Consider the following 19898-nt stretch of genomic DNA (forward strand, 5'->3'; position numbering starts at 1 on the left):
GGCGGTCAGTGCGCCTCTGAGATATTTTCACATTATTTATTAAAGAATCGTTAAAATATTTATAGCAAACTGAACTTGAGGGCCGCCCTGCCTGGGATTTGTTCCTGCCTTGCGCCCGTGCTGGCTGGGATTGGCTCCAGCAGACCCCCATGACCATGTAGTTAGGATATAGCGGGTTGGATAATGACGGACTAAACTTGAGGCGCCGTATTCAAATGTTTTCCTAATTTTCCATGATATGCCCTGTGCAATTTCCTCTCTAAACAAACGTTTCTTTTCAGTTTGTGTGAACTCTTCTCTGCTGCCTGTTCTAGTCATACTTTGGCTCCGCAGTTTCCCCACCCTGCCTCGTCAGGCCCGGTGGGTGTTTCTTCTAAACAAGACCCCAAAGCCCCCACCTCCATCCCTGTGTGTTCACTTATCTACACAAGATAAATGGCGCTTGCCCACAGGTTGTCCCTCTCTGCTCTCCAAATTCATCAAAATCGCGAAATCGAATTTTTGGACGGTTACAATACTTCATACTTCATATACAAGAAAGCAAAAAGCACAGCTGTTGGCTTTGCTGCCATCTAGTGGTGGACATTACAGACTGAAGAATGCATTTTCCATCCATCCATTTTCCAACCCGCTGAATCCGAACACAGGGTCACGGGGGTCTGCTGGAGCCAATCCCAGCCAACACAGGGCACAAGGTAGGAACCAATCCCGGGCAGGGTGCCAACCCACCGCAGGACACACAAACACCAAGCACACACACACTAGGGCCAATTTAGAATCGCCAATCCACCTAAACTGCATGTCTTTGGACTGTGGGAGGAAACCGGAGCTCCTGGAGGAAACCCATGCAGACACGGGGAGAACATGCAAACTCCACGCAGGGAGGACCCGGGAAGCGAACCCAGGTCCCCAAACTGCGAGGTAGCAGTGCTACCCACTGCGCCACCCAGAATGCATTTTAAAATGCCTTTCTCCCTCACTCTTTACTAGATATCTAACCCTGATTTGTACAATAGTCACATTTATATAAACTTGAGGATAGTTAAAATCCAAAGTGCATTGTAAATATATAAATGTATACATATTATATAATCCTCTAAACCAGTGTTTCTCAACCTTTATTACCTTGGGACCCAGTTCTATCTTTTTAAGTTCACTGGTGGGACGGGTTGTATGGGGCTCCACCCAAGTGACACAAGTGCGATTAGAAAGGTGGAGGGTGAGTGTGTGTGTGTGCTGTTAGTGCGGTTAGAAATGGAGAAAAAAAAAATAAAAGTGTGCAATGGGGCCAGTCGTTCCACTGGAGCAGATCATTACAGTCACTTGTGACCCACCAATAGCAACCCCCGAGTCAGCAGTGGGTCGCCGCCTACTGGTTTACAAACACAGTGCTGAACTCCGTGTGTGTGATGCTATGAGCTCAATTTTTATTTTATTTTTTTAACTCCCTTTCAGCGACGGTCAGCGTGGAGTTTGTAATTTCTCTCCATGTTTGGGTGTCTTTTATGTTGATTGGTAGCCCTGAATTGTCCTTGTGTGTGGCCTGGCGCCCCATCTATGGTGCTTCCTGCCTTTAGTTCTTTTTCTGCTGGAAGAGGCTCCGGCTCCCCACAACAACTGATTGTATGAAGCAGGCTGCCAATACATGTACAGTATACATTATCAAGACTGCTTATTACAGTTAAGTGTTGGGTCTGTCCCAACAGCAAAAGACGGACTGGCGCCCTGTCCGCTCATTGCTCCTGCCTCACACCTGATGCTCTCTGGGTTTGACTCCAGCTTCCCTGTGACGCTGCTCTGGATTCACAGGTTAGGGAATGGATGGGCAGGTAGGTGGAGGTACAGCATGTATTTTATTCAAGAGACCCTCCAAAAGCTGGATGTCGATTAAGCACTAATGGCAGGGTAGCGGACTCACAACTCCACGGGTAGGAACTCAAGCAGCTTCTCCAGAACACACACACACTATTTGCTCATTCAGAGAGTAAGATTGAGCCTCATGGAAGCCAATCATGGCAGGCAGATAGACAGGCAGACAGAAGTTTATTTGTCCCCAGGGTAAAAAATGGCTTTTTATAGAAGCTCTTGGTTGCCATGAAAGCCTGCATAGTGTAATCTTTTTAGTCAGCCAATAAAGGGTGTCATTGTGCTTGGCTTTTCCCTATATTCAAAATGGCTAACACGGTACAACACCCTAGTACTATAGAAGCTCTTTAAATAAATAAATAGAAAATCATTTCAGAATTATAAAAGAGACAGCACTATAGCAGAAAGTCTTGCAAGATTGATGATGCGGAGTTCTGAAAGTGGTAAGAGCATGAAATCCACGCAGTGAGCTTTGCGCTCAAGGCCTACAAAAGCTAAAGGAGGTGTGTGAGGACGTCAACGTGAGGTTATCAGCTACACACTGGGAATCCAAATGAGCACAAAACTGCAAAATATAAACCTGAAGGTGTCTTTGGGGGGGTGACAGCGCCATATTTATCATCAACAGGCATTCTGTATTGTGTGGACAGTCAAATATCTCAAGTGAACAGAAGACAGACTGACCCAAGGAAATGTGCAAATGCGTCTTGTGGCTCAGGCACATTAAGAAGTTATTAAATGAAAATTATTATTTTTTTTTTTTAACTTTTTATAAACACACATTTGCATCTTTTGCAGGCAAGTTAACTAAGGAGAAGGAATGGCAAGAATGACACTCACCAGCTGTTACTTGACAGGCCACCCATGTCAGTCAGGCCTGTTATTTATGGTGACAGAGAGTTTCACGAGGTTACAGAGATGGCCGTGTAATGGCAATGACGCACGGGTGGGCATCCTCGTGGGCTACAGTGGCTATGGATTGTTTTTCCAGACAGGTTCTCGATTACAGCTCAATGTCATTTATGCTGTGTCAGAAATTTATTTGGGCCTCAATTGTAATTTTCTGGGAAAATCAAAACAAAAGACTTGGTATCCATTTAATCCCTCAATCTCTCCAGTTTTTTTATCTCTCTCTATTTTTCCCCTCATACATCTTATTAAAAGCCAGCATGGTAGTCCAGTGCTCGGTGCTGCCACCTCATGCAATGGCATTCCAGGTTTGAGTCGCCATTTGTGTAATTTGCACGTTCTCCTCTTGTCTGCTTGGGTTTCTCTCAGGTTCTCCAGTTCTCCTCCCACATGCCCAAAGATTTGCCTATCAGGTTAACTGGAGGGTTCAAGTTGGCCGAGTGTGTTTGATGCCCCCTCATACACACAGACCAGCATCCCATCCAGGGTTGGTTCACGTTTTGACCACTGATGGCTTAAGCCCCTTACAACCCTGAATCTGATTTAGCAGGCTGGAGAATGCTGGCTTATATTTTACTAAAAGATGCTGCTGGATGAAGACCACTCGAGTTACAATGGTACACGGTGGAGCTCATTAGTGGTCATCTCCCTTTCAATGTGCAAGTTACGGTTAATCGCCGTATTGTTAATAAAAATTCAAACACAGCAGAACTTAACATCCCTGACCGGCAAGTTGATTAAAATGAAATAAAACAGTCATGAAATACGGACACACCTGTGCACAAAGCATCACGGAGGAAGCAGCAGGGGGGTCTTGCGTGAATTTCAGAGAGAAGTGAAAGTGACACCTGAGGCCGAGAGCTTGAGCGAGTTGGTGGAATAAACTAGGAGTTCGCAGCCGCCGGACGTCAAATGGAGAAGCCGGGCTTGTGGGACCAGGGCTGTCTGTCCAGTGGGCCTGAGGAGATCAAGGTAAGCCAGGTCACCATACAAATCACAAAGCATTTTAACAGAAACTTTAATAAAAAAAAAAGAACAAGAAGGACATTATTTATATGAAACCTTTTCTACAAATTGCAAATCAATCTGATTTGACAAAGAAAAGAAACTCTTCAGCAGGCCAGATGAGGTTGATTTTTATACAGCTAACCAGCAAAGGAGTGCTGTGCAGCCTCTGAAGAAAACAGACAATATATATATATATATATATATGAGAACAGCCGTTGAGAATCTAACGGATAAAACAAGTAAAAATCCATACAACATTCTTAGTGAATCGCTCTCCATTTCAATATAAACACACACTGCAACATTGGAGACGAAGATCACTTTGGTTAACCTTACCTGAGCCGTCAAAATGACATTTTCTTTTAATGTTTTGTCAGGTGCCAGTAATAAACAACATTTACACTCCACAAGAACTGTGAAACCAGGAAAATGGACGCCCCTCACAGTTCCTGGTTGACAGAGTGCACAGCTTTGGCATCAGCAGATGTCCTCGAGGTCACGGAATGCAGCTCAGGTGTACAGGTGACCCAGCTGGAGGGGACAGGCCTGTTTAACACGTGGCTCACAAAAGAAAAATCACTGACATGTCTGCTTACGTCTGTTATCACTACTACCGGCCTAAGAACCCAATTTCATGATCAATGTGTCCTTTATATTTGTATGTACAGATTACGTGATACTTTTCATAGCACAGCCCCTTTGAGGTTTTCAATGGAAAGTGCAGGATATGCAGTCCAATAAAAATAAGATTTTTAAATTTTCCCAAAGAATGCACTTTTCAAATCTAGAATCGCCTTATGTTAATTATATTCAAGGTCAAGACATTAAAATCATATAACTAGAACGGCAAAGAAACCAAAAATATAAAAAAGATGCCAAAGAAGTTCATATTGACAATGAGAAGCCAGTAGAGAAAACAAAGAACAGTGCAGCACCAGACTAATTGGCGCGTCCTCCCAACCTCCTCCTCCTGTTACAAGTCAGGAGAACATCTAAAGCCAGGGGTCATCAGAAGAATCAATCAGAAGACAACGGTACAACATGCAGGGTCTGCCTACTACAAGAGACAGAAGATGCCTTAATTCTCCATTACGCTGTACACCATGCACCGGTTCCCTTTAAAACTGCACAGATCCTGAAAATTCTCTGTCAAAGTGACATCAAGACATCTGCCCTGAGAAGTGTGTGATCTAAACAGCCAAGTCCACACGAGGTACAGAGAAAATGTGCTTCTGAAATGAGACTTGACAGCTGGCCATGAGGTGACGTCATGGGTGTACAATTTAGAGGCAAAAAAAAAGCCATAAAAGGGACGTTAAAACAGCTGTTGATGCCACAGTGACAGACTGATCAGCTCTGTGGCCACAAACGTCCCGTGTCTTAGTTTCTATTCAGTCATTGTGTGGAGTTTGCAGGTTTGCCCACACTGGTTATTCTGTAAGTATTCGTGTAACCTCCGACCTCTCTGAAGATGTTTGCGTTTGGTTATTTAATGGCTCTACATTAGTTTGGAGTTGGACTGGTGCCTTTCTGTGTTGTGTCCTGTGCTGCTGGGACAGGCTTAGGACTCCCATGGCCCTGAATTGTATTGAGCAGGTTAGAGAATGTGACGTGTTAAAGAAGTTTTATTATTAAATATATCAAAACACAATTCGTTTTCACTCCAAGCTATGGTGGACGCTATGCCAACCCACCATGTCCTCTATAAGCACTCATACGCACGCACCCCTTATTAAAATGCAACGTGAAGGGTCTTTCCAAGTATAACATAGGGGTTACGCAAACAAATTATAAATGAGCTAAAACCGAAGTGCTCCATTCCTGGAGGTAAACTCAACACTTGGTCTCCTGCATCAGCTTTTACAATATGGCAGATTTGTGTTTTCTTCTTAAAACAGACTTCTGATGTTATTGTAGGCTGACAACATGAATATATTTGGCTCTTATTTTGATTATCACAACATCGTGGGGAAGAAACAAAAGATGCAGCTTGTCTTATATATAAACGTCTATGCATGGAAGTGTGTGTGTGTGTGTGTGTGTCTGTCTGCCCGGCCCGGAAGTGAGAAGTGGAGTCGAGGTAAGGGCTCCACGTCCGAGGAAACAGAAAACTCGCTCAGCTGCCAATAACACAAGCGAGGCGAGCACGTCAGCAAAACAAAACCTCCTAGGAGATGACGCCTAGAGCAGATCCTTTCAATTACCTGACATCTTGACATTTCAGTTTTTTTTCCCCTGGTGATTTCAATAGTTTGTAGGACCCCGGGCTTTTTACATCATGGGCTTACACAGCTAGTATACAGTATATAAGACTTTTTTATAGGAAGATCTTTTGATCACACGTGTGCTGATGAGTAAATGTAAAATTAAGATTTGTAGAAAAGCTGTTTTGGCAGATAAGCTTTTGTATTCTGTGTTATTAAATATACACACCCCATAATATATTTTTCAAACAATACAGCCCACCCTTAGCCTAGGACTTCAAGGAGAAGAAACAAAACACAAGAACAGATTTTGCTTTGTGTTGTTCCTCGTAAGGCACCAGCAGTACATGGCTTGGACAACACGAAAACCTGCAGTCCTTCAGATGGGACAAAGTCACTAACACTACCACAATTAAAACTTGGAGATTCAAAAGGGTACATTGAAGAAAAGAGAAACTTTGTACTATTACATAAAATACTGTAAGATACAAAGCGTTTTCTTTACTGCTAAAATGATTTTAGGACAAGCGCCACAATTTTGTTGACACCGGAGGATATAAAACAGCTATGGATTCATCACAAACGTGCAGTTCTGCAGCTGCAGTCGATTCAAATGCTGGGATGTCAACGTTACTGTCAGGGAGGTCTTCAGCGGGCTCCGAGCAGTTGGTATACTGAAACTGCTTGTCAACGCAGATTTCTATCTGGCCCAGCAATTGTACTTGCTCTCCCTGAAAAACAGATGACCACAAACTTAAGATTGTGATTTTGCAAGATTTCATTTTCCTGAAAAGAAAACAACTAGAAGGAGATGAAAATGTTAGTACTAGACAGACAAATAGCCAGAAGAACAGTATAAAAAGCATTCAAAAGTACAAAAAAGTGGCCTGCTTCCACCAAGATGACTCCTGCCTCGTCTGCCGCCAAAATCGGGCACAGAGATCTATTGACACACTAGGAGATCACTTTCAGCATCTTCTGTAAATGTGAGTACCAAATTTGATTATTTTTCTCTTCACCATGTAATGCAGTCATCTTGGTGGAGACGGGCCACCTTGTACAATACAGTTTGAATCCCGTAAGTGCCAAAAGGGACTCTGCTCTGTTGGGCCCTTGAGCAAGGCCCTTAACCTGCAATTTCTGAGCGCTTTGAGTAGTGAGAAAAGCGCTATATAAATGCAAAGAATTATTATTATTAGATTTAAATCCTAAATGAGCTTGATCCAAGTAAATTTAAAATGAACATTAAGTAAATTAACATTTATTATAACATCTGTTTACTTAAGCAGTGAAAGAACACATTTTACAAAGCTAAACAAAAGATGATAAAAATGACGAAACCTATGAGAGCAACAGCCAAACAGAAGACACAAAGGCAAAATAAAACTGAATATATAAAAAGTGGATAAATGTGCAGAAACTGAACAACCGTTAGATGGAGGCACTGATGGATCACATACATACAAGTGGAATTAACCAGAATGCTCTCAATGCCCCCCAAATAAATGGACCAATCCTGGGCTTTAATAAGAAGCCTGGAATAGGAACTTAGAAATCTCAACTGTGTTTTACCTGAAATAGTAATGTGGGAATCGAGGAGCAAAACGTCAAAATCTAAACAAACTAAGGAACTTACTTGTCATACGCGTCCCATATTCTACAATACACTCTGGAGCTACTTGGGATATTAGTGCTAAGACAAGGGTGTCGAACTCCTAGCCTGGAGGGCCGCTGTGGCTGCAGGTTTTCATTCTAACCATCTTCATCATTAGTGACCCGTTTGTGCTGCTAATTAACTTTGTTTTGCCTTCGTTTTAATTTACTCGACTCAGACCCCTTAGTTGTCTCTTTTTCCTTAATTAGCAGCCAAACCACAATGAGACACAAAACAAGCCACTACATGACCAGCTCACCTGTGCCCGTCACACAAGATCTGAAAATAAAGAAAGGTGACGGTCTCGGTAAGGTTGATCTCTCAGGTCACCAGAACATTTTGATGAAGGTCTTAGAAAAAACAGAAAAATCAACAGTTTTGGAAATGTCTGCTGTGGCAGAATGAGAGCAACAACAAACTATGGAATTAAATAATGGGCTTAATTAACAGCAAGAATCTGCTTCACATTAATAGACTGGTTGGAGTGAAGTTGGTTGGAGTTTGAAATCCCAGTTTAGCTGGTCATCTGTTGGCTCATTACACATCTCATTTTTCTGTTTGGCTACCATTTAATGCCCTGTGTGTAGGCCTTTCAACTTACTGGGAAAAACCTGGGGGTTGGTGGCAGAACTGGCACTCCAGCTACCATAAAAAACCTCACACTATTCCATTCCATCTGAACTAGTGTGGTGCTGAAGTGTCACCCGTTGCATGGCTGCACCTAATCTTTGATCCTGAGTTGGTTTATCATGTGGTGGGTGCTCCTAACCTCTACCATTTAATGAAGAAATTAATGATTTCAGAGAACTGAATCCTTAAAAACAACGTTATTAAAATGAAGGGAAAAAACAGTTAATTAGCAATGAAAACTGCTCACTGATTTGGAAAAGGGTTAGAATGAAAACCTGCAACCACTGCGGTCCTCCAGGCCTGGAGTTCGACAGCCCTGTTTCTAAGAGGAAGTTTTGTAATTAACGGCTGCATGATGCTCCAAACATTTCTGTTCTTTTGGCAATTTCAACAGTGGTGTGGTTTCAGTTTCAGTGATGTCAACACTTTAAATAGCAGTTAAGTGGTTTAAACTCTGTAACTTAAATTGGTGAAGTCTTTCAAACAACTTTAGTCTGAAAAATGATAATCGGAACTGGATAAGAAAATCCCCTCAAAAGTTGGCACACTTAATGACGACGGCAGACATTTATTAATTAGTGGGGATGTCAGTGTGAAATAGCAGGGCTAGAATAATGAACTTTGGGGCCTTCCCACATTGACAAGTTCATCATCTCAGAATTTCAGGGCCTTGAATACAACTTTTGAAAATGGCAGGTAGATCTGAAAACTCTTAGGAATTAGAGATCACTCACCAATTATCATTTCTTTGTAATGTTTTACAGATGAGAGTGTTACCCTAAAACACACAACCTTGATAAAAACATTTCAAGACAGCCTAAATTTAGGTAAAAATATAGAAAAATACTTAACTTAGATTATCATTTATGTTGTAATATCCTCTATATATATGTAGGGAATGTTATAATATGCTTTTAAACTTAAGCACTGCATTTCAGAATATCAACCATGCTGACATCGATAACAAGGACACTTGTGGTGGCTCAGAGTTGTCGCGCCATACAGTAATAATACTTTGTTATAACTTCCAACTGTCCTCTCTGTGTAGGTCTACTGTGAAGACAAAGGCTTGGCCTACAGCTACTCCTCGCCTCAAACCTTACCTGCCTGTACATTGTGGGTAACTGATCATAAAACAAAACCACACTACCACACACAACCAACATCATGGCACGTCTTCACACACATTACAGAATCACAGCAGTGTAAATATCGGGGCTCTGCCCATTCACTTTCCCTTTCCTTTAGCATCTTCCTCTTCAAGAGTTTTAATAACTTGTATGTTAAAATAAAATGTGAGTAACTAAAACTAAACAGCAGGGATTACTAATCACAAGCCTCCATCATCTGTGGCTTTCTTAAACTCAGAAGGACATTATGCTTTCATCCTGTGAAGTGCCTAATTTAAAACAAATAAAAAAGAAACAGGGCCTATGACAAATGAAAGTTAACACCCTAAACGTCAATGACATTTTAACACGGTCTTGCAAGTTCTCCAGATTTCGCTAGATCTGCAAGCTATAAACATTTCTTTACAACACTTATGCAACAGACACTTCCTTGTGACAGGAAAGTCACACTTTCTTTCTGCTGTTTCATCGGCCACATTTTGCTTGGTCTCAAAGATTTACATTATTCTTTTGACACTTGGCTTTAACATTTGCCATTTTTTAGGTGAGCCTTTTTATTCTCTTTCAAATTTTTCTTTGCTGCTCTTTTCATTCTCCACCCAGCTTCCCTGCAACCTTCCTCAGGATAAAGGCAGTTTGGAAGATGGATGGATATACGTAGCCTGCATTCTACATGTTAATTTTAATAAAAATAAAACAGATTCACTAACATCATTGCAAAGGACTGCTGTATTAGCTTTGCTGTTTCCTGTAATTTTTGCTTTTTGTTTTAGTTTCATCCCTTTGCATAGGCCTCCACATGATGGCATTTATGATCAGTGCCTTCATCAAGCACAGGGCTGATTGCCTACAAAGATCTCACATTTTTTAAAATGGAAAATGCTCTATCACTAAGTTAGTTTCTTTATTTAAGAATATTAAAATATCTTATTGTATTGATTCACTGTTTGTAAAAGGAATGTTTGGAAAGCTAAAATATTGTCTTGTCTGTTGTCTCATGTCAGGTCAGGTTGGGGTGCATGCACTGGTAAAGCGTGTTGTCGCACCCACCACACGACGAAACAGCTCGGGCTCTTGGTTGGCAACTCCCCAGGCAGACACGCAGTCCAATCCCACCCTCCGGAAATGACCCTCTATCTGCCACAACCAGGTGTTACGTGGGTGTCCTCTTGGCCTGGTCCAGCCACTTGGATCCTCAACAATGAGGGGTACTGAGAGCCGGATCGCCCTCAGGGAATTGCGCCACATGGCAGTAGTGCTGTAACTGATGCTCCCTCGCACTGCGGGTCATGTGCCTCATTTGGGACTCCATGAGCAACACAAAGTCAAACCAGGGGTACCCAAGGATTCTCCGAAGAGCCACACATGAAGGAGTCCTGTCTTCATCTCAGGTCACTGGATAGCATCCAAGTCTCACAAACAGGAAGCACCAGGACTCTACAGACTTGGACCTTCATTCTTTTGCAGAGATATCAGGAGTGCCACACATCCCCTTCCAGCGACCTCATGACCCCCCAACCCCATGCTCTCCCAATCTGTCTACTGACTTCATAGGAAGAGTCACCAGACACATGAATGTCACTGCCGAGGTAACTAAACCTCTGAACAAGGTGAACATTATCTCCGCAGACAGACTCACCGCTGATGGCCGTGACCAAGAGGTCATTAAAGGCCTGGCTCTTGGTTTTTGCCCAGACACTCAGAGGCCTCACTCAGTCTCCCGTGAAGATCACAGCATCGTCAGCAAAGTCAAGATCAATGAATCTTTCTTCACCAACAGATGCCCCTCAGCTGCTGGACCCCACAACCATGCCCAACACCCAGTCTATGCAAGCATTGAACAGAATAGGAGCAGAACACACCGCTGATGAATCCCAGAAACTACTGTTGTCTAATCCAAAAAAATACCATTATTTTGTGAACTACGTAAAGTGGCTAACACTTCTGCACAGTACCGATTATCCTGGGCACACTTCTTTTGGCTGTATAGCCTACAACGAATATCTTTACAACGAAATTTTCATTACAACGAAGTATTTTTATGGTCCTGACAGTTTCCCCATATGACACGAGTCTATAGAAATCTCGTTACTATGAAGTACATTCAGCAGATACTTTCATTACAATGAAGACCTTGAAATGCCTGAATGAATCATCCACAGAGCAGTTAGTTCTGTGGTCGCAGCTCACTTGTGCACAACGATCCCCAAACAGAAAGACTACATTTTTTTTCTTTCTTCGAACCTTCCTCGTACCGTTTTTGTTTTCGGTGGTTTTCAGTGATACCTTTTGCTTATCGCTCATCAACATTTGAAAAACATCCATTGGAATTTAACTCCTTGTCACCCTCCTATAGAAACGGCAGACACGAAAAAACAATTACAGTTCATATTAGAACGAAAAAAAAAAAAACTTTACATTTTTGCAGCTCTCGATTGCGGCAAAAACAAAAAAGACGTTGCCAGCGAATTCGGAATTTAGCCATCGACACTGTCAACTTTCTTGAAAGACAGAGCAAAAAAAAAAAGAAGAAAAATCTCGGGTTGTGAACTGCTGCATTTGAAGACGTCGAAAAAGCCGATTTTATGTGGTTCAGTGATGCACATTCAAGAAACATTCCAATTAATGCGCCATTCATTCAAGAAAATGTGAGGTTTCTAAACTCTCTTGGGACCTCCCACAACTGGACAATACACCGAGGAGCGTCCCGAAGTGCGATCACCGCGTCTGTGGAAGACTGTTTATCAAGCAACAGCAGGCTCACAGCTCTGATGCGGCTCTTCGCCGAAGCAAACAGAAAAGATCTCGATGGGCGATGCAAGGAACATTGTAAACGCAGGGAACAGGATTACTTGGCCACTATCCTGGCCACAACCCTGCCTGACTGCTGTGTCTGTGTATAGGAGAGCAGCAGATCACACGCTACAATAAATAACCGGGCTGTTCCGGTTTCAAGCTGAATAAAGCTGGTTTGCTAAAGTTCTGAGACTAAGCCTCGTGTTTTGGGGTGCAAGACAGGGACTTCTAGCGTGACCTCGATCTTTTAGGATTTGCTTCTGTGGCGCTTCACTGCACTGCTGTGAGCCTGCTGTTGCCCTGCCCCAGCAACAGACAAACAATCTTCCACAGATGCGGCAATCGCGCTTCGGGACGCAGTTCATCGTGTCGTTCCCATTGGGTGTGTTATGGGGAGGGGGAGATCCCAAAAGAGTTCAGAAACCTCCCAATATGAAGAAGAACATAAGGATGATTCAGCTTCTGATTGACAACTGTGCTGCACACAACATGCTATCACATTTAGATAATGTTCGAATTGAATTCCTCCCAGCCAATTGCACAGCGGTGCTTCACCCATTGGGTTTGGGCATCATTTACACCCTGAAAGTGTATTATCACAAGGAAATGCTGAGAAAAATTCTCGTCAGCATAACTTGTAGACAGGAAGAGATTAAAATTAACGCGAAAGAAGCTATTGAAATGATTGCAAACACCTGGGCGCAAGCACTACAGTGACAAATACAGAATCTCATTACAACAAAGTATATTTTAGGTCCCTGGAAGTAAGTTGTAATGGAATTTTACCTGTATAACCTTTAATGTTTGTTTTTCTTTGCAGGTGTATACACGTACACAAACACACACACACACTGGACTACATGTTATTTTGTCAATATATTTATAAACTAGCTGTTTTACCCGACTAAGACAAGTTGAAATCTAAGTAATCAACATACACCTCCATATTAACGTTTGCAGTGCACAATCCATTGCAATGTACTGTATTTTTGTTAATAATAAAATGCATTGCATTTGCCATTCCAACAGAAGGCGCATCTATTTTTTTGGTACACTGTATTAATCCCTGATGGGATGTATGGGAGATACAAAAGCAGTGCTAATGTTTGTGATGTGCCATTTGTTGGATAAGAGAGATGCAACAACTAACTGCACACACAGATACACAGCCACTTAGAGCTGGGTTGCTTTATTAAGGTGAGTATGTACTGTGCATTTAAATGTAATTAATTTCTCCATGAAAAAAATAAGAGTTTCAGAAGCTGCTGTTTGGATGAGAAAAATCATTTTGAAAAAACAGTGTTTCTACATGTACCTGGCATCCAGATATATTTGAGCAGGTCAACTGAACCTATTCACTGTTACGGTACATGCAGCAAGTGCTGTGATGTTATCTCCACCAAGAAAACAAAAATGTAAAAGTCATTACTTTACAAATGATTAATGGAAGACATACAAGAGAGATCTGATTGTAAAGCTTAAGAGGTCCCTCACCCCACAGCGTGTTCCTGCCTTGTGCCCATAACAAGAACTGACAGGTACACGCAGTCCATGGATCGATGATAAGGGGGTACTCATTCTGAAAGCAGCAGCAAAACTATTTTTTCTTACTTTAAAATACGATCTTTTAATGTTGTGAAGCAGCTGATCTATGACTTGTCTGCTGAGTGGATGAAGCCCAGCGTCACTACTAATAATACTGCGGGTTAAGGTCATCGTGGCCGCCGTTGAAGAAAGACGAGAGGGGGAACAGGAGATAAAAACTATCAGCAATGTGCAGTCCAGACAGCATTCCTCATAATACTGAAAATGAGGCCTAACCAGGCTGCCCTTGCTTGCTGTCTAAATTGTAGAACACCTACGACCACCACAGTCAAGGCCGCTTTCTCCACTGGGAAAAATCATTTTAAAAGCAACTTCTGTATCTATTGGAGATGTATCTTAGAACAGATTCATTCTACTATTTTCAAATACTTATTAGTAACATGCAATATTTTTGCAGCAAATAATTACAACACAGCCAATACTGACAATGTAAAAAAATAATTAACTAATAAACAGATTTAAACTATCCTGCTGCACATTTTCTAATTAAAAGCAACAAAGCAAATCACCTGTGAAGGCAGGACACATTGGATTTTTGGAGCCACTTGATAATAATTCAAAATAGCTTCTCGGATTTCCTTCAGCTACAAGTTAAAAATACAACATTACGGTTATGATGTATTAAGCAAGTCATATATCACAATTAATAAAACATTTTGTACTCACAGAGTATGTTTTCTCCGATGGAACAATGTTGAACTTCAAAAGGGTGCTAAAATCAGAACACAGAATACATTTTCATTACGATGCATTCATTGTAAAAGTCAAAAGCATACATTCCATTTACCGCAGCATCTACAACACGCAGATTCTCCGCTGAATTAACATTAAATTGTAAGCTGCAGATACAAACATGGGGCTTCTGCTTTACATAAAACAAACAAAAACCAGATCTGCTCCAGAGTGAGTACACCTCTAGGTGGCGTTGTCTCTTTTTAATTGAACCAAACACCTCCACACTTGTTCAGTCTAACTTCTGTGATAAATTACTGTGGCCTTAGACATTTTGCTTCAGTACACAGATTTGTTTTTTCAGACAGAAGTGATCTTTCAATCTTGTTACTTATTGTTTATAACTTAAATTTCAAGTCTGAATACCACAGAATTGTTAACGGAAAAAAAAAAGTTTTTGTTGTCCAAGTACGCATGTTTCGTTTCAACAGAATGTGGCACTGGAGAGAGCAGCGACATGCTGTACGATGGATTAGCTATGCAAGTTAAGAATACTGCTGTGCTCTCTCTGTACACATAATAATAAACGTAAACCAAAACCAATTCAGCATATCACACACCTCCAGTTAGCCACATTGTAATACAGCGCTACAGCAATTCAGTTACGTCCCTTTTAATTCCACCGAGCTCCATGCAGTATCACACACTACCACTGGTTATGGAAATTAAGTAAAAGATTAAAAGAGATTTTATAAATAGAATATTATGATGGCCTTATCAGCTAATTACACTGAAAATTTCAGCTTCTTGGTTTTATTGCATTCATTTCTAAATTCTATACAGTGAAAAGTCCACAACACTTCTGTTAAATTCCAAGCATGCTGCATGAGACAGTATCCTAATGACATATTCATAGGCTGTATAATGGGAGAAAACAAGCAAACATGGACATTTTGGCAGTGTAAAATATATCTTTACATTTTTCCCCCCAATGAAAACTTAAACATATCCTTACTTATCGAGGTGTATTTCTTTATACATCTCCAGTGACTTGGCAAAGTACTTGTACTGAGTGTTCATTGATTCCAAGTAAGCAGCACAGGTTCCGTGTTTCACCCATTCATGCTTCCTAAAATATCACAAAATACAATGTTAACAAAATAGCCGAGTAATATCAGCAAATTTTGAAAGAAACAACCAATGTACATGCTTTAAACATTTGGGTTTATGCATCTGTGTGTTTACAATTTTAACAATATTGTCAAGAATAATGTTCCAAACCAAAACACAGAGGAGTATACATTTCAGAAGTAACAACGCAAGTGAAATAAATATACAGACAAATGCGACTCTTCTGTGCGGACGCTGCCCAAACATTGGAGCAGAACAGACTTAAAAGACCACCAAAATTAAATATGTACTTTCACCACAAAGATCCTTCACATGCATTGTCCATTTACCTAAGGTAATACAGTGACTTTAAAGCAGAAGTCTAACAATTTCAACTGAGGAGATGAAGAAGAAATAGGATGCCTTAATTATTGCCATCTGCATCATTCAGGACAGCACACACACACACACACACACACACACACACACACACACACACACACACACACACACACACATTCAAATAACCCAGAATACTACAAGAATATAAAAGTACTTCAAAGAACTGGGACCTGATTAATTGTGGTATCTACTATTAAAAGGCAGAACTGACTGGAGGATTGTCCTTCCAATTCATAATGTTTGGAATAATTGAAAAATCTTCCTGACAGATAAACGTTATCCCAAACTCTACATAGCAAACACCGGTTTCACATTTTCTGGAAGGAGCCTTCATGTACAATGCCTTGAGGTAATCTCCATGTTGGATGTTTGTGGATCAGAAACTACCGTAATTTATGAATCCATTTTAAAACATCTTTTTTTTTTTTTTTAAATGCTGCATATAGTAAAATCACTGTTTTACATACACTATGTTAACAAATCTTCTTCACTTTTGGATTTTAGCTTATATTTTTATATCAAAATCTTATGATCATATCTGGATGATATTAGGTTTTCTTCTCAAAGCATGTCTACCTGTAAAATTTGTAAAAACTCACACATGAACACCACACATCCATTTAGAGGTCAGAATGGCAGCAGCTCCATGTGCTTTCACACACACACATATACACACCTCACCCTTACTATCAATGCAGACTTTACACCTGCATCTACATTAAATATGTCAGTTTAGTTTCACAAATTCTCCAAAATAGTTCTACCAAGGATATACGAATTCCCATTTGAAAAAGACAGTAGCCATGTCAATGGCAATTTTGAAGAAAAGTTAAATTAAAAAAATAAACTCATCAGTTTCTGCTGACTGATGGATATACAGTACCATAGAAGAGTAGAGTTAGGATGCAACAGGTCAGGCCAATATCTCTTCATGTCAGGCAAAAGACTCTAAAAAATAATAATAAGGATTACAATTAACATTTTTTGGACATTTAACACAATTTATATTCTATCCTGCCTCTTGACTCGCTTTGCATGATGGATCGAGTGATGGACAGATAGATAGGTAGCACTTTAAAAACTTAGGATAGGGAGATGTGGATTGAGACCTTTCACAAAGAGCGAGTATTGCGTCACTCTTGAGAGGTCCAGCCTAATAGACAGATGGAAACTCTTTTCACAAGTCCGATATGGAAACTGCTCCCTCATAAGACCCGGATCACTGAACTCGCACTCAATTCCCCTTTGGGGAGACTATATATATATATATATATATATATATATATATATATATATATATATATATATATATATATATATATATATATATATATAAAAATACCAGGATATTAAAAAAAAAAATTGAGAGTAAAATGAAGCATGAAGACAAACTTCCTAAAATGAGTAGAAGCAGAGAGAGGGAGGGGAAAATAATCATCAAGAGCATTGAAAGTACAAGCCCCATGTATGGAAAATAAAAAGTCATGTATTCATGTATTAGCATTAAGTAGATAGAAAACGTATAAGCATTAAACTTTGTGTGAGCTTTAACCCAAATCAGGAATACCAAGCAAAGAGTTAAATAAAGGCATACTGTATGCCATGTTTCTTTTTTAATTGAGCTCAGAGTGAAACCACCAATATTTAATAACCCAAAAGGATGGAGAAGGGGGAGAATGATGAATGGAGACAGCCTGAGGTCGGAGAAGGGGGAGCACATGCCAGTTGAGGGCCGGCTAGAAAATAAGGGAAGCGAGAAAAAGATAATAAATGGCAAAACATAAAAATATTGGAGGTTTCCAAGAGAGCCCGCAAGGGGCCAGCTGGAGTGAGGAGTCAGATTAAGCAGCGAATGAGCTGTGTTGAGTGAGGTCAAGATGATAAGAAATGATTATATTAACTGTAACTTTTGACTTGTTCGGGGCTCAGCTCAGTTTGACTTAATTGGGTGATCCACATTATTGATTATTGTAATAAATCTAATTACTCAGTTTGCCTATCCTTCGACTCCTACAGCCTTCTTTCAAGGTGAGAACCTCTGGTGTATTTTACGCCCTGACATGCTGTTTGTCCATCACACTTCTAGATGTTTTTCTTTAATTCACACAAAACTAAGACAAAAGGGGTCTGGAAAATTCTCCAACCTTTTATTTTGGATTTTATTCCAGATATTTTGACTATACTGGTTTTTATGACACTCTTCACAGTAAATTCCACTCCATATTGCTTTACATACTGTATGTATATCAACCAAAACACAGTTACCATAGATGAATATAGGAAGGATAAGTGACACTGTAATAAGGCATTTGATTTTGTTGCCAGACTATTACATGCATGAGAATCATCCAAAAGATTCAAATTAAATCCATAAAAGAACTCCCAGAGCACCCACTTATTTGTCCTCCAATATCATAAGAGGATTAACAAATATAATACGTAGCAGAACAAAACTACACTGTGATTGCAAGAATAATGTGGATTGGCTTGACTTTATGCTACACACATGCAATATCTGTTTTTGCCGCCTACAAAATATTGTGGATATCACAGACACTTGTGGCCACTAGGGGGCGTCACTGGGCACACAACTACGAGAGAGACAGTCCTGTCAATAAAAGGCTTTTGATTTACACAAAGTGTACCTTTTACTGGCTTCCTTGTCCAATTGCCTAAAATAAACAGAACATTTCCCTCTCCTAAGCCATGCGTTGTGTTCTCCTCCACTCCTCTTAGTCGAGTGTTGCCTGACCTCTTTCCCGGCTCCGATTCCCCAGGTCAAGTGGAGGGCTCTTTTTTAAAGTTAAGACCCAAGAGTACTTCTGGTGTACACTGTTGTCTATTGTCACACTGCGGCTCACCAGACGGGATGCTGCCACCCAGAGTTAAGGGATTGGGGTGAACGCTCCGCGCATAGCAGGCAGTCATCCACTGTCCTGTCCATTAAGGCTTCCATAGCCAGACTTAACACTTCTACAGAAGCTTTCTTTTTAAATTTTCCCAATCTCCCTGCTAAGGTTTAAATATTTGTATCAATTAGGTGCACACAATCCAGTGACTAGTGGGTTTAAAATTCTTATGAAGTAGTATTCACAAAAACATTTATTCAAAAGACTACATTATATATGGCGGCCCAGTGGTAGCGCTGCTGCCTCGCAGTAATGAGACCCGGGTTCGCTTCCCAGGATCATCCCTGCATGGAGTTTGCATGTTCTCCCTGGGTCTGCGTGGGTTTCCTCCCACAGTCCAAAGACATGCAGGTTAGATGGATTGACGATTCTAAATTGGCCCTAGTGTGTGCTTGGTGTGTGGGTGTGTTTGTGTGTGTGTCCTGCGGGTTGGCACCCTGCCCGGGATCGGTTCCTGCCTTGTGCCCGGTGATGGCTGGGATTGGCTCCAGCAGACCCCCATGACCCTGTGTTTGGATTCAGCGGGTTGGACAATGGATGGATGGATGGACTACATTATATTGAGTCAAGCAGATAAAACTTGGAAAACTGCACAGGCGGTAAATGGATTAATTAAACGTCTTTGCTAATATACAAGTTTTAAGGTGCGACACTGAACAAAGCAATACAATAGAAACACAAGCTGGCCTACCTCGATGTTTGTCACATTGAAGTGCCACGAATGGTTGCACATTCCTCCTTTGTTTGGCCTGCAAAGGTAGCACACATTATTTTACTGCATTGTGAAATAAAATATCCAAAAACCAGTACTCAAAGTCAATATTAAAATGCATAATAAAAACTATTTTTATTAGTGTACAAAACTAGATTTTAGTTTGTTTAAAAAATACAGATATCTAGTGTTTATAGTCTTATTTAATCCTCTGAGCAGCTTTATCTTGCCAAGTCTGGTGATGATGAACAAGATAAGTTGGGCAAAACAGGCATCCTCAATACTAGAAAG

General features: G+C 40.8%; 1 protein-coding gene and 1 long non-coding RNA gene across 2 annotated transcripts in view; both read right to left on the reverse strand.

The window, feature by feature from the left end:
* LOC127525970 (uncharacterized) overlaps positions 1-19898 on the reverse strand; it is a 495457-nt gene that overhangs the window by 416569 nt on the left and 58990 nt on the right. The gene's annotated exons all lie outside the window — the stretch shown is intronic.
* Positions 6111-19898, reverse strand: part of rnaset2 (ribonuclease T2) — a 45625-nt gene continuing 31837 nt past the window's right edge. Inside the window, exons 5-10 of the mRNA XM_028821101.2 lie at positions 19587-19644; positions 16870-16934; positions 15490-15603; positions 14469-14514; positions 14312-14386; positions 6111-6718 (exon numbers count right to left, since the gene is read on the reverse strand). Coding sequence (XP_028676934.1) covers positions 6506-6718; positions 14312-14386; positions 14469-14514; positions 15490-15603; positions 16870-16934; positions 19587-19644 — 571 coding nt within the window. The 3' untranslated portion in view covers positions 6111-6505. The remainder of the gene's footprint in view (positions 6719-14311; positions 14387-14468; positions 14515-15489; positions 15604-16869; positions 16935-19586; positions 19645-19898) is intronic.

This window comes from Erpetoichthys calabaricus, chromosome 15 (genome assembly GCF_900747795.2).
Source record: "Erpetoichthys calabaricus chromosome 15, fErpCal1.3, whole genome shotgun sequence".
NCBI lineage: Eukaryota > Metazoa > Chordata > Cladistia > Polypteriformes > Polypteridae > Erpetoichthys > Erpetoichthys calabaricus.